This window comes from Rhincodon typus, chromosome 2 (assembly GCF_021869965.1).
Source record: "Rhincodon typus isolate 14 chromosome 2, sRhiTyp1.1, whole genome shotgun sequence".
NCBI lineage: Eukaryota > Metazoa > Chordata > Chondrichthyes > Orectolobiformes > Rhincodontidae > Rhincodon > Rhincodon typus.
The window spans coordinates 91,155,669-91,171,371 of NC_063333.1; the positions used below are offsets into that span (position 1 = coordinate 91,155,669).

The 15,703-nt window shown below is 40.9% G+C and overlaps 1 protein-coding gene across 4 annotated transcripts in view; it reads left to right on the forward strand.

Annotated features, from left to right (window-relative positions):
* The window catches only part of LOC109925865 (retinoic acid receptor beta-like), a 217,174-nt gene that overhangs the window by 71,899 nt on the left and 129,572 nt on the right, over positions 1-15,703 (forward strand). For all 4 annotated transcript variants that reach the window (XM_048614300.1, XM_048614317.1, XM_048614309.1 and 1 more), the window contains exon 3: positions 11,192-11,333. In XM_048614300.1, coding sequence (XP_048470257.1) covers positions 11,192-11,333 — 142 coding nt within the window. The remainder of the gene's footprint in view (positions 1-11,191; positions 11,334-15,703) is intronic.

Genomic DNA, 15,703 nt, shown 5'->3' on the forward strand with positions numbered 1-15,703 from the left:
TTACACATACACACACAGACACTTACACACACACAATTACACATACACACACACACGCTTACACATACACACAAACACACACACACACTTACACATACACAGACACATACACACACACAGACACTTACACATACACACACAGACACTTACACACACACAATTACACATACACACACACACACTTACACATGCACGCACACTTACACATGCACACATACACATGCACACACACGCTCATATACAGCACTTGTGGTACAGTGGTTGTTTCAAATCTCACATGCTCCAGAGTTGCATAAAAATATCTACCCCCACACACGGAAATAACGGAATATCCCTGCTGTATTTAACTGGGCGTTATATCATCGAATAAGAGAGGAATGTGTGTTGATGAGTGTGCTGTGTTCTATTTGGATGATTTGACTGTCATGGTTGCACACACGGAACACACCTGCATGCCTCACACCCACATTTTGCAGGTTTTGCACATTATAGGCTGTGCAACCATGACAGTCAAATCATCCAAATAGAACACACCACACTCATCAACACACATTCCTGTCTTATTCGATGATATAACGCCCAGTTAAATACAGCAGGGATATTCCGTTATTTTAGATCCAGGAAGGAGAAGATACTTGTCATATTGGAGCAGCCATTTCTGAGAATGTCACCATGAGAATGAGAGAGCAGTGATGGGGGTTAGAGACCATCCCGTGTTCTCATACCAGCAGCCACGAGTATTGACACTGAATCGGTGTGTGTGTCTGATTTTCAGGATAAATTAGGAGTGAACTGCACACACAGTGAGCCAGGAAGATGAGGGACCTGCAGCCAGAAGACGTGATGCAGGGGTATTGTAGCGGCCAGCTCCCTACCGGGTAAGGGTGTGTGCAGGTTTTGCTACAGAGTGATGAGGGGACACTTTGCTTTTTGCACTTGGAGGCCTGTCAGAATTACTGTACAAACAGTTGGTGTGGAAATCTCAGACTTTTATTCCTGGAAAGTCAGCTCCCTGTCAGGCAAACGCTGACTGCCTCTTCATTGCTGTGATGGGCAGTGCTCAAGGAGGCTCTGAAAGTCTGGCTATCCTTTCTCATTTGTCAAGTTAGATCCAAGGCCCTCGTCAACTGTCTTACCATTTCCTGCACACATTTAGCAACTTTGAATACCTACAGAAAGTGTACTGTTGTACAGTCGTTACAACAGCCGGTAGGAATCACTCCGCAACTAACAAGAAAGTAATTAATGCGTTTTGGTGGAGGGAGAGTCATTTCTGCTGTTAAACACATGTTCAGCTTTGTGTGATTAAAACAGACATTAGCTAGAACATAGAACTGCAAACTCTTGGTGCTGATGTCGGATCAATGTTAGACTATTGACTGACGACCCGCATGTTTTCAGCAGACATTCATACTAATGACTTCACCAACAATAGCGCCCGATGTGACCCATCCCAGGTATGTGCTGTGTGTGAGCTCTACGGTTATTCATAATATTCAAACAGCAGGCTTCATGCACCCAAAATTTGAGCTGGCTGCCTTTCCAGCTCTTTTTAGAGTTTCTTTGCCCAATGTTCATGCCTTTGGTGGAAGTCATTAAACATAAGTGACTATATTTTCATCCTGAATGATTAGAAATGATAATTGATGCAGCTTGAGTGAATGTTTCTAAATATGCTTGAAATCATTACTGTTTAAAGTGGCATGGTTTGTATTTGCCTAACCATTTCATTTTTATAAATTAAACGACGTAGGTAAATGCAATAAAGTTTATAGGAACTTGTTTTTGTTTTTACTGCTTATGCACTGAGAATCTCATCTAGGTTTAGTTCCCATCCAGGTTTTTTTTTGTTATTTTCTCCCCCTCTGAATTCTCTTCCTAGCCCATACCATTATTGAATCAATGGACCTAGGAGTTGCCTCAAGCCCTGCTCTGGTAGAATATACAAATCCTAGTTATTTCACACTTTGTAAACCTTTTAGTAGAATCTGTCTTGAGCTGTTGTTTAGATTTTAAAATGTAGTTGTCAACTGTTGCATTTTCTGCACTGTTTAATTATTTTTAATGCAGTGCTGCTTCAGACAGTCTTGACTGGTAATACAAATTACATTTAAGAGCTATTTCCATGAAGATAATGCATGGTGACCAACATGGCACTAATTAATTTGTCTACATTTGAGTGTTCAAATAGTATAACTTTCCCCTTATTAACAATAATTGGTCAATTTATTCAAAATTTCAGAAAGCTAGACCTGAGAAATTACTGTTGACAATATCAGCAGACAAATCCTTAACACATCGATATGATGGCCCTGTGTCCATAATGTTAAAGAATGAGATAAGCCATTTAAAATAAACAAGTTAATGTCTCAATTAAAGTAACGGAAAGGGGACTATCGTCCAAGTACGCTGTTTGGGTGTCCACTTGGATTGCCAGCAGTAATTTATGAGGAGATATCTAACTTGTCAGAAATGGGTGGTTCAGTTTACATAATTGACAAGGATCAAGGTTTAATTTGAATCTCAAGCCCATCTGAGACATGATGTTTCTTGTGTTTTTTGATGTTTTTCCCCTGGTGCTTGTTGGATCCATCATAATCTTCTCCTAATAAACACATCTTGATTATAGATGGGCTGTGCAGACACTGAAGAGTATTCCACTTGAAACTTTGATGGTTGGTGGCTTCTGACTTTACTCTTCAGTAAAGTTAAAATCTTTGGGCAGACCTTACAGTTGGAGAATTCATTAGCCAAGAGCTCGATGTGGGGCTTGTTTTTCACAAATTATTCATGACTAACCATTTCCTTCATATAAAAGCTTGAAAGTAGAACATTTCTTAGAATCATACAATCCCTACTCTGCAGATAGAGGCTACTTGGCCCATCGAGTCTGCATCGACCCTCTGAAGAGCATCCCACCCAAACTCACTGCCCCCTTGCCCCCACCCTATCCCCATAATCCCACATTTCCCCTGGCTAATCCACCTAGCCTGCACATCCCTGGACACCGCAGGACAATTCAACATGGCCAATCCACCTTACCAGCATAGTTTTGGGCTTTAGCTGAACCTCCTTTTGCCTTTTCCCTGATGGATTCCCCAGACAGCTTCAGCAGGGACCAGAACTTAGGTTTTCTCAGCTCTGATCCCAAGTCTACAACTTCAATGAACTTTGTTCCATAAACTTGGAACAGCATCAGGAAAACCCGCTGAGGTTGTTCTTTTTTCGAGTAGACTGTGATTTGAAAGTAATGCTACAAATAACACATCATATTTTTAATCAAATAGTTATCAGCTTTGAAAGAATTCAGCCTTCATGGAAAACATTGGAACTATGGTCTTGGCAATGTGAAGACATTGTAACAATGTCGCCTATCAGTTCCAAACCAAAACCAATTAGATTGCAGGTTAAAATTGGTAACAACAATTGACACTTAAGCTATTACATGTAAGATATAGTACTGTAATTTAGAAACCTCTATTACAATAAAATAAGTTGGTACAAAAATACATTAAAGTGTAATTTTGGTGTATATTGGAAATTTAGTCATAAACTCTTGCATAATTTTTCATTTGACTGAATACAGTGTAATGCTCACCTAAATTTTTAATACGTGTGAATAGTGGGCATGGCTCCCTGCCAGAAGCACAAAAGTACTCCTTATATGTCCCCGAACTTCAAAGAAAAATGGTAGCTGAAATAAGGAATGTGTTTCAGTGCTGCATTGTAGCAAAGGTTGTCAACCCTTTTATTAAAAGCATCTGCCTCTTTGGATCAAGCCTGTTTTAAATTTAAACTCCTCTGACTTTTTAATTGATTGGCAGATTAAAGAGTGAGCCTCATTATGAGTTCCTTTTAATGGTAATCATTTACAAAGAATTATTTTATAATTAGCCATCCTTGTGTGTTTTTTGCTTGAAATATTTATTACTGAGTCCAGTTGATGATAACCTTGTTAAGGGACCAGTTTTTAAGGAATCTGCTGGTTTGAGGGAGCTAAGTTAGCATTTGTGACTAGATGCTTCAACCCTGGATGCTGCAATGATTTTATAATTGCAGTTTTCTGTGCTGATTCAACTTCCCTCTCATGTTTAACTGCTAGCGTCATAGAGTGGTTACAACATAGAAGCGGCCAATTGGTCTATCATGTTTATCACAGCCACTCCCACTTGCCCACCCTTTCCCCATAGCCTAGCAACTTTGTTTTTCTTTACAACTGCTTATCCATTTCCCTTTTGAAAGCGACAATCGAATCTGCCTCCACCACATTCTCAGTCAGCACAATCTGAATCCTAACCATTCTCTGTATCAATAACACTTTCTCCTATGGTGTCATTGTTCCTTTTCCCAGCCACTTTAAATGGATGGCCTCTGGTTCCCATCCCATCTTTCAATAGGAACAGTTTCTCTCTATATGCTGTGTCTAAGCTGATTTGACCTAAACTTCACCATCATCATTATTGACGTGAATTGGAAATTGAAGTTGTACAGGCTTTACCATTGGTCAGCAATCATTTAGTTGGCATTCTTGTTTATGCAGCGAAGGTACAAAGTACATCTCGCAACTTTTCAGTACAAAAATATTCAAAACCAGAAGAAGCAAAAAAATCAAAGACAAGTCAAATTCTGCGCAACATATTGTTTTTTGCAAATATTAATTTAGTAATCATCTTCAAACTGTTTTATACATGTTTCAATTCTTGGACAGAATGAAATTCTGTTGGTGGGTGCAGTGTTACTCAGACAGAAGTGAATGTAGGGTGGTGCCTTTTTCAGCAGAGATGGGGAACATCTGGAAAAATCACATTGCTTTTATCGTGACAATATGCACAAATGACTCAAGTGATATTTATGTGAAGCAACAATATGTTTCAACACAGCCTACTTCACCAATTACAACCCAAGGCAAACTGAACTCACCAGAATAATTGTCTTTAAAATCACGGTCTTACATTTTAAGGAATGATTTGTACATTTACAGTATGGGCCTCTGCCATAGCTGTAGAATTGGTCACTTCTTAATGCTGAATGACCCTAACATAATAGTAACTAGCATTCTTTTGAAGAGTTAATCTTACACAAGGTATACTGTAAGCCATTCTATGTTTAAATAATGCAACCAGTAAATTGCCTACCTAATACCTTTTGTACTCAAGATTCCACATATCACATTCCACTTTCTTCACTGAAGATAAGATTTCATGACAATTAAGAATTAAAAATGAGCTGTCTACTTTTGTCAACACTGAAAGTACTTTGAGTACATACACACACAAGCACGCACACAAACACAGACACACACACACGCACATACACACACATACACAATGTACACAGGCACATGCACACATACACACACACATACACGTGCGCGCGCACACGCACACACACATGCACGCAAAGGCAGACACACACAAGAAGAATACTGTCATTTTGCTATTAGTAACTACATTATTTAAAGGAAGTTAACTGATTTGTAGGGCGAATGGTGACTAGTATATGATGGAAAGTCCAAATTCATGCAAGTCATTTCACAGATGATTTGTGGCACTATGACAGTTCTCAGAGTCACCATCAGCTTCTGCTTGTGTGTCCTTCTCTCATCACTGAGCAGCTGGATGTCTTACTCGAAAAGTGCCCCCAAATTATTTAATATCCTCTCAGTACTTTAGGAATGACCAAAAACATTGCTTCTGAACCTCCATCAAAACTTACAAAGTAGGCACAGTACTGGATACATTTTCAATGCAGTAGCTAGCGCTGGCATAATGAGGCAGGATTTTACTGTGGGCTTTGGGACCCTAAGGTTGAGATGTAACGGAGATCGTGATCCCATGCTTGTCATCAATGTGACTGGCTCAGCCATTTTCCTGGTTGCAGTCTCCTAAGTGACCAAGTCCAAGGTTGACATTTGAATAAAGAGGTTGGATGGTGCTGCCATTCCCAGTCAGAAGGTAGGTATCTCTGTGGTTGCGCCAGTCCTCACTGACAGATGGCCTTGACAGAGCTAGCTCAGGGCAGTAGGAGGGCACCTCAACAGCAAGCTCCCTTTCGAAAGGAACAATTTCACTTGGAGACCAGAGGGGCCAGGCAGGCCTCTTGGAGCCACAAGACATGGGTCCTTCCCTGCCTGGGGCACCACCACCCCCCCCCCCCCCCCTCCCCCCCGCCTCCCATCGCACACAAACACAAACACAAATCAGACATGTAGCCTGATGGTCCCCCTGGGTTGCTGAAGGAAGCTGGCACCATTGAAGCTGGCAGCCTTGCCACAAGGTTAACGAGCGGCTCTGCCACCTGCCAGCTGCTCGTAACCCTGAGGAATTGACCCCAGTCAGGATCTTAATTTTGAAAAATTGGCTGCCTTCCTGTGTTCAGCCGACAGTTGTTCCCATACCCCATCCCAGCACTGGGAAACCTCCCCTAGGACTGGGACTGCATGGGGAGCCATGTCAATGCGATTTCTCACGACTTTCCCAGACCCACCGTTTCCTAGCCTACCGTCACGGAATCAGGAAAATCCTGCCCGGTAATTCCAAGTGTAAAGACTCATATTGGCATCATTCATTACCTGCTAACCGATAGAAACCTCCTGAACCTCAGGACAGGTTCAGTGTGACAAATTCATGAAGGGAGAAGACCAACAAATAAAAAGCAGGTGACACCCTCATGTTATACAAAGGCATTGCCCTTGAAAAGTCTGTCATTGGAAATAAATTCACGTTGGTTAATAGAGTTAATATTTGAACAATCGTCTCATTTCAGCTACAGAAAACAATTCAACAGGTTGGTGCTTTTAGATTTTTCTGCATAGGAGAGGATTTAGAAGAAGCCTAATAGAGGTTACTAAAATGTGAATAGTTTGGAGAGGGTAGATGTTTGTACTTTTGTACTTTTGGGCAAATCAACACTAAGAACACAAATAAATCCAATAAGGAGCAATTACTCAGAATGGGTAGAATGTGGAACTCAAGACAACAGGAGGTGGCTGAGGCAAACAGTGTTGACACTTTCATGGGGGAACTGGGCAAATTCACGAGTGAAAAGGGAGGAGAAAGGTATGCTGCAAGGTTAAGATGAGGTTGATGGAATGGAGGAGACTCGTGAGGAATACAGTCACCAACACAGACTGGCTGCACCAATGACCTGGATTGTAATTACATGTTTCGGAAGACACCACAACATGACAGTTAGTGCAGAAAAGATAGGAAGGTAGGAAGTTGCCCTGGACAGGAGGGCAGACATTATTTTCCCAGCCCAACGTTTGGTGCCATTAACTTCAATTGAGCTGAATCTGAGGCCACACAGGAAACAAATTAAGGTGATGCCACTCATTACGCATACCTATCCAAGAATATTTTCTACTGCAAGTACCGATGGATGAAACATTCTTTTTCACGATGCGTCACGAGGACCTGGCCAAATAATAGTGCCCACGTGCATTTGAAATTGACTTCTGTGCCATATAAAACCTGCCAAGTCATTTGTCATAACAACAATTAAGTACCACTGCCATTTTCTTTCCTTCAGAAGTACAACATTAAAGAGGTCTCAGTTTTATTGGTTGATGATTCTGCTCTTATGCAAGTAAGCAGTCAGGGAGAGGCCTGTGTAGTGGTAATGTTACTGGATGTGTAATCCTAAGGGCCAGACTAATCTTCTGGCAATGTGAGTTCAAATCCTACCCTTGGAGCTGGTGGAATTCAAAGTCCGTTTATTAACATCTGGAAATGAAAGCTAATCTCAGCAATGGTAACCGTGAAACTATCGTTAATTTTAGTTAGAAATCCATCTGGCTAACTAATGTCCTTTAGGAAAGAAATTCTGCTGTCCTTACTTGGTGTGGCTCGCATGTGATTTTAGACAGTGTGGGGCTGTCTCTGAACTGTCTCTCAGCTCAGTTGCATTCTGCGATGGATAATAAACACCCATGTCCAGTGAAAAGAATAAATCAGTGAAATTGGGCGTTTCCATTTGCAGCCACTGTTTAGCTCAGCTTGGTGTGTGATAATCTGTCACTTGATTTACTGTGTCAGCCATAACCTCTTGTTCAGCATATCAGATGGAACCTGAGCTTGATCTGACAATATTGAGACATTGCACATTGGTTGGAGGCACTGGATACTGCAAAGGCTACGGGTTCTGACAACATTCCTGCAAGCGTGCTGGAGATCTGTGCTTCAGCACGTGCTGCTCCCCTAGCCAAGTTGTTCCAGTACAATTACAATGCTGGCATCTACCCGACAATCTGGAAAATTGCCCAGGTGTGTTCTGTACATAAAAAGCAGAACAAATCCCACCCGGCAAATTACCATCCCATCAGTCTACACTGGATCATCAGTAAAGTGATGGAATGTGTCATCGTCTGTGCTATCAAGCAGCACCTCCTCATAAGACCATAAGATATAGGAGCAGAATTAGGCCATTCAGCCCATCGAGTCCTCTACCTTTTGATTATGGCTGAAATGTTTCCAACCCCATTCTCCTGCCTTCTCCCTGTAACCTTTGATCCTCTTAGTAATCAAGAACCTATCCATCTCTGTCTTGAAGATACTCAATGACTTGGCCTCTGTAGCCTTCTGTGACAATGAGTTCCACAGATTCACCACCCTCTGGCTGAAGAAATTCCTCCTCATCTCAGTTGTAAAGTGTTGTCCCTTCACTCTGACACTGTGCCCTTAGGTGCTAGTCTCTTCTTCTAGAGGAAACATTGTCTCTGCATCCATTTATCCTTACCTCTCAGTATTCTGTAAGCTTCAATCAGATCTCCTCTCATCCTTCTAAACTCCATCAAGGACAGACCAAGAGTCCACAACCGCTCCTCATAAGACAAGCTCTTTGTCCCCAGGATCATTCTTGTAAACCTCCTCTGGATCCCCTCCAAGGGCAGCACATCCTTGGTTAGATATGGAGTCCAAAACTGCTCATGATATTACAAATGTGGTCTGATCAAAACCTGATGCAGCCTCAGCAGTACATCTCTGCTCTCATGTTCTAGCCCTCTCAAAATGAATGTTAACTTTGCATTAGCCTTCTTAACTGCCATCTGAACATACATGTTACCCTGAAGCGAATCCTGAACTAGGACTCCCAAGTCACTTAGGCTTCAGAAATCCGAAGCACATTCTCCATTTAGAAAATACTCTATGCCGCTGTGATTCCTACCAAAATGCATAACCTCACACGTTCCCACATTGTATTCCATCTACCACTTCTTTGCCCACTTTTCAAGCCTGTCCAAGTCCTTCTGCAGCCTCCCCACTTCATCAACACTACCCGTCCCTCTTCCTGCCTTTGGGTTATCTGTAAGCTTTAGCAACAATGTCCTCGGTTACTTCATCCAGATTGTTAATATACCAGGTGAATAGTTGTGCTCCCAGCGCAGACCCCTGTGGAACTCCACTAGTCACTGGCTGCCGTGCTGAAAAAAGACCCATTTATCCTTACTTCCTGCCTCTGCCAGTCACCAAGTCCTCCACCCATGCCAGTACCTTGCCCCTAACACCTCTTAGCAGCCTCCTGTGCAGCACCCTGTCAAAGGAAAATTCTGGAAATCCAAATAGATCACATCCACAATCTCTCCTTAGTCTAACTTGCTCGTTGTCTTCTCAACAAATTCTAACAGATTTGTCAGGTATGACCTCTCCTGCAGAACGCCATACTGACTTAGCCCTATTTTACCATGCACTTCCAAGTACTCCGCAATCTCCTCCTTAGCAATGGACTGGAAAGTCTTATCTGCAACTGAGATCAGGTTTACCAGCCTATAGTTTCTTATATTCTGCCTCGCTCGCTTCTTCACACAGGTGTTACATTAGCCATTTTCCAGTCCTGTGGGACCCTCCCTGACTCCAATGATAGCTGAAAGATCATCACCAATGCCTTAGCTATCTCCTTCAGAACTCTGGAGTCTGGTCCTTCTGGTTCAGGTGATTTATCCACCTTCAGACCTGCATAGCAATAACCTGCTCATTGACGCCCAGTTTGAGTTCCAACTAGCAAAATTGGAATCAATAGGAATGGGGGGAGAAATCTCCACTATTTAAAGTCATGTCTGGTTGTTGGAGATCAGTCTTCTCAGCTCCAGGACATCTTTGCAGGAGTTCCTCAGGGTAGTGTCCTTAACCCAAACATCTTCAGCTGCTTCATTAATGACCTTCCCTCCATCATAAGGTCAGAAGTGAGGATGTTCACCAATGATTGCACATTTTCAACTCCCCAGATACTGAAACAGTCCATATCCAAATGCAACAAGACCTGGATAATATACAGGCTTGGACTGAAAAGTGGCAATTAACTGTACAAATGCTCGGCAATGACTACCTCCAATAAGAGACAATCTGATCATCGGCACTTGACATTCTGTGATGTTACCATCATTTGACTAGCACATCCACAAATACTCACTCCCTCCAGCACCGATGCTCAGTAGCAGCAGTGTGCACTATCCACAAGATGCACTCCAAAGATCCTTAGACAGCACCTTCCAAACCCACGACCACTTCTTCCTTGGCACCAAACACGGGGTAAAAATTTTTAATTCATCTTGCTACGTCCAGAAGCTTGAAATCCACCCAATGCTATGTTGTGCTGTGCAAACTTCACCGAGCTTTCTCGATTCTCTAACAGCCCAGCCACTGGTTCTTAAAGGGACTGTTAAAAAGTATGAAATATCAGGTAAGTGGATGTCTTTTAATGTGGAGCCTGGAGAAGACATGTATGCTTTGGTCTCCTCACTGAAGCAAGGATTTGCTAGCTTTTGGGTGCAGTGCAACAGAGGTGCATTTGGCTGTTTCATGAAATAAGGGGAGCGTCCTTCCAGAAAAATAAGTGAGCAGTCTCCTCCCTATAACCCCATGAAATATTTGTAAAACCTGGGAGCGTCCATGGAGGAAAAATAAACAGAGATAAACGGTTAGTGCTGTGATCTTTTTAACAGAACATTAATGCCAGTTCCTGGACTCTGAAGATGATCTAATTTTCCCTTTACCCCACTGTAGTCGGGTAACAGTGCAATGCCAAGGTACTTGTATTTGAATTAATGAGATGAAAGAGAGTTAATTTTCAGTTGGGTCATTCATGTCTTAAAATATGACTGTTATTCATTATAGATATTGTATTTTGCATTGAGAACGTATCTGCCGCTGTGTTCTGGGTGAAACTCTTAGATTTCTATTTTGCTGTCTTCCAGGGTTTCTTTCGGAGAAGCATCCAGAAAAATATGGTTTATACGTGTCACAGAGAAAAGAACTGTGTCATCAACAAGGTCACCAGGAATCGTTGCCAGTACTGCCGGTTGCAGAAGTGCTTTGAAGTGGGCATGTCTAAAGAGTGTAAGTACACATTTTAGTCTTTATCTTTGTCCACTTTATGCAAAGTCCAGTTTATCCCTCAAATTAGCCTGTGATGAAAAGCTTCTATTAAATGCAATGGCAATGGAGAATGCTGGAGAAAATTAAAATTGTTAGGCTACAATATAGGTTCATTGACTCATTCTGACTCATTTTTAGAATATCTTCATCGCTGCAGTGGTTCACAGTGCCACATCTATTTTGGTTGCAGAATTTGGCTCCTTGCTGTCTGAAATTTTGACACTTAGAGTGCTGTTTTACCTCTAAACTGGTGTTCAGGGCACTGCCACATGGATCTGTTGGACCAGCACTGGACACAGTGAGCCTGTTAAAATGCAGACATGGAGTATCCATCAGGGAGTATGCAGTGCAAGCACTTCTGGAACTAACAGTCTCTGTTAACTTCATGAAGCAAGACATATGTTCAACAATTAAACATATCTTTGAGCCCATTCTGTGTCATGTGGGCCCATTTTTGTGTATTCCCGATGACGGAATCACTTTCAGAAACACAATACCACTTGCTCCAACCACAATCCACCCTTTTCTGAGGTGCAGGTTGGTTTTTAGTCTGGGTCTGTTTGAACTTATCCTATCCTCTCATGACTTGAGTCCCCCGTTTGGTCATGCAGCCAGTGAACAATACGTTTAGTGCTGCCTGCAACAGACATTTAAATTAGTGGGCAGAAAGGAATTTGTGTTCTGCTTGCGTCGGAAGCAATGGACTCAGAGCAATCCTGCATTGCAATTCCTACACTGAATATTGAGCCATGTCTCATTTGCAGCCATCATCTCCCAGAGTAACTCTCTTTCATCTTATAGTCATTCTGGGAAGACTGTGCCCTGAATTTCTGTAGTTTTTGAAGCATAATCAGTAGCACTGGGGCGAGAGGCTTTGAAATAAGCCTTATTGGTCAATTGACCCTGGTCAACATTTCAGCATTTTAGAAATCGCAGGAGTATTGTGTGAGTAGGAGAATACTGGACATTGAAAATAAGTCAACTGGAGCATCTCTCTGCGAACGAAATACTCAGTAAAATAAGAAATGAAATCAGTACCATGCCTGGGATTGTATAATGTGAGGTAATAACCATAATTGCAATTTACTTGGTTCCTCTAACTTTGAAACATTTCAAGAGCCATTTCTCAAAGACTTGGGAAAACAATCACTGAGCACAAGAGGATGGTTTTACAAGAGTTGACCAAATCCTTAATAAAAGATGTGGACTTTAAGAGGATGTTCATGGATCAGAGAGGCACAATGTTTTGAAATGGGTCTGTTAGAGACTGGTCCCCAGTAGGTTGAGGGTATTAATTGCTCCCAATGAGCCAAAAGGCAGAGCTAACGTATGAATTACACAGATGAGAGGAATACAGATTTCCAGGATGGGAGGGGAGTTGTATGACTTTGGGAGATTTCTGTGATAGTCTGGGAAAGTTTAAACACAACAGTGAGATTTTTAATTTTGAGGTGTTATGAGATGAGAAACGGTGTAGCTCCATGATGAAAGTAACTGATGAGTGAGTCAGGCCTGGGGCAGAATAAGATATGGCAGAAGAATTTCAGATGAGTTGACTTGCTTCTGAGGGTGGAGGATTGGCTCGACTTCCAGGAGTGCATTGGATAATTAGGTCTGGAGCTGAAGACATGAATTAAAGCAGATTAACTGAGATAGGGATGAAGGTGGGTGGTAACAGAAAGTTGATGGTAGTAGAGACAGAAGTAGGCAAGGTTTGTGACACAAAAGAATATCTGTTAGAAACTCAGCTTTGGATTGGACCAAGTGCCTAGATTGTGAATTGTCTGGTTCAGTTTGAGGCTGGGAAGGGGGAGGAAGTTAGTGGTGAATGAATAGAGTTTGTGGCAGTAACCAAGATATTTATGATTTTCGGACTCCCTATGACATTAATATTACAATTAGCTTCAGTGATGTTTTGCTTTTTTTTTTTCGCTTGTTTCTGTCCATTGTTTTCAAAAATATAAGTGTCAGCGACCTTGTTGGGATACTGATAGGAAAGGTTCCCTGAGATTGACAAGAGTAAGGGAATTGAATTAACATTAAATCAATTCCAAATGGCGCTCCATCATCATCCATGGCTGTCAGTTCAAATTCTATACAATATGCAGCTCAACAAACCTTTCAAACCAGTACTCCCATTAATGTTGTCAGCTTTCAGCAATTGTCTATTGAAGTGGACAGATCAAAAGCCAGCTGAAATTCACCAAGGCTCTTTAGACAAACCCACAATGACTATATCTAGAAGGATAAGGGCAGCAGATACATGGGAACACTGTCCATCTGAACACTTAACCATCCTGACTTGGAAATACATTACCTTTCCGCCAATGTTACTGGGTCAAAATCCTGGAATTCCTTCCCTAAAGTTATTATGGTTTATCCCCAACAAATGAACTGCAGCAGTTCAAGGAGACAGCTCATCACCACCTTCTCAAGGACACTTAAGGATGGTCAATAAAGGCTGGCTTAGCCAGCAATGCTCACATCCCCTGAATAAATAAAATAAAAGATGGTCACAGGTAACCTTTGTACTTAATTTTGAAATTTATTGCCATAAGTACAATCACATAAAAATTGCAGCAGTTCTCGCAATCCACCACTGTAATGTCAGTGAAAGATTTAAAACCCTTTGAATAACCGTGTAAATGAATGTTTATTGGGAATTTCCCCCAACCTTGGCTGAAAAGTAGGAAATAATCAGGAGAATTCCCCCAGTAAAATTCAATCTTGATTTTTTTTAAGCTAATAAAATGAGATGCACCTCATTTTTGTGTTACACTGAAATGGCCTAGTATTGTAAAAACGAACAGGACTTGGTTTAGAATTTATCAATTAATCAGTTTCTTTGCAGTTTTTTGATGAAATATGCATTAATGTGTAAAATAGATATCATATTTAATTTTGTAGTCAGCATTGCAAGATCGACATCTCAGTTTTCAGAAATTAAAATAGAAATTTAATCCGTTCACGTGGAATTTACTAAACTCTAATCAACATAATTATTATTCCCAAATTAGTGTTTTACCGTAGTTACTAGAATGCATGTCAGTTTGAGCATAAACTTAATGTCAACATGCATGAAAATATAAAGAAAAGGCAGGCAGAGGAAGAGTATGAAAGAAAAAGATGAGGTAAGAAAGATTTGTTAGAGAAACTCATTAAAGGGGACAACTGAGTAAGGAAACAAAAATGTCGAAACCACTACTGCAAAGCAAAAATGTTCACACATTGAAACTATTAATCTTTTAAACATTATAGACAGTGCCACAGTTAGTCATGCATTATACATCACAGATGTTTGATAAGTTACAAAGTTGGTGCACAGACTTACAGTTTATTGATTTTGTTTTAAAAATACTTTCATAAGTTTGTTTTTCAAACATTTACTTTGTCATCCAGTTTCTTCAAAAGCTGGCCATTAACTACGTTGTAAATAATTTATATGTGTACTCTTAATATTTTATTTCAAATGTAATGAAAAGTCCATTAAAGATTTATAAAGCTGTTCTACTGAAACCTAGTACAAGAAGTTACATAATCCCTGGAGTATGCCTTTCAAAGCACATACATGCTTCTGCTCATGTAACACCACGCAACTGATTTTCTGGAAGGTTTCTAAACACTGAGTGTTGCGAAACTTAGAGAAAGGCATGTAATTGTACAGCATTTCCTAATTAATTTTCTCAAAATTGAATACTGTGCAGGGATCTTCCAGTGTTTGAGGTAAAACGTAGACTCGGAGTTCAGTCCGCGGGTAGAGAATAATTCTTAAATCTATCATATCAAGATAAGGTTGAAATGGTAATCGTACTTTTTTCAGTCATCAGTACTCAGGCTGAACTCAAGCTTTGGTGCCCCAGGGAATACAATCTATAGATGTAAAAACCAAGGTTTCCACTATTACAAATTCTTTTCCATGGATTCAAATAAATCACATTAAATAAAAGTGAGGGATGAAAATACAACCACACGCAGCAGTTTGGTGAAAATTTAAAATGAATAGTATAATTTTTTTTACTGTTAAATCTATTGTATTTCCTCAGTAGGTAATGTAATAGAGAACATGTTTGTACTTAAGCCGTTTTGGTCTGTTATGTGACAGTTTTAATGGGGCTATTTAGACATACCATCAATGCAAGGGAAATATGACCGAATTTCTTCCAGTGCATAACAACAAATAAACTGTTGCTAATCTGGATGGGAAGACACTTCTTCTCCACTCCATTCACACCATCCAGTTTGCAATTAAATTTTATGGCATCCAGCCTGCAACTGTAATGTATTTTACATAACAAGGTGTAGAGCTGGATGAACACAGCAGGCCAAGCAGC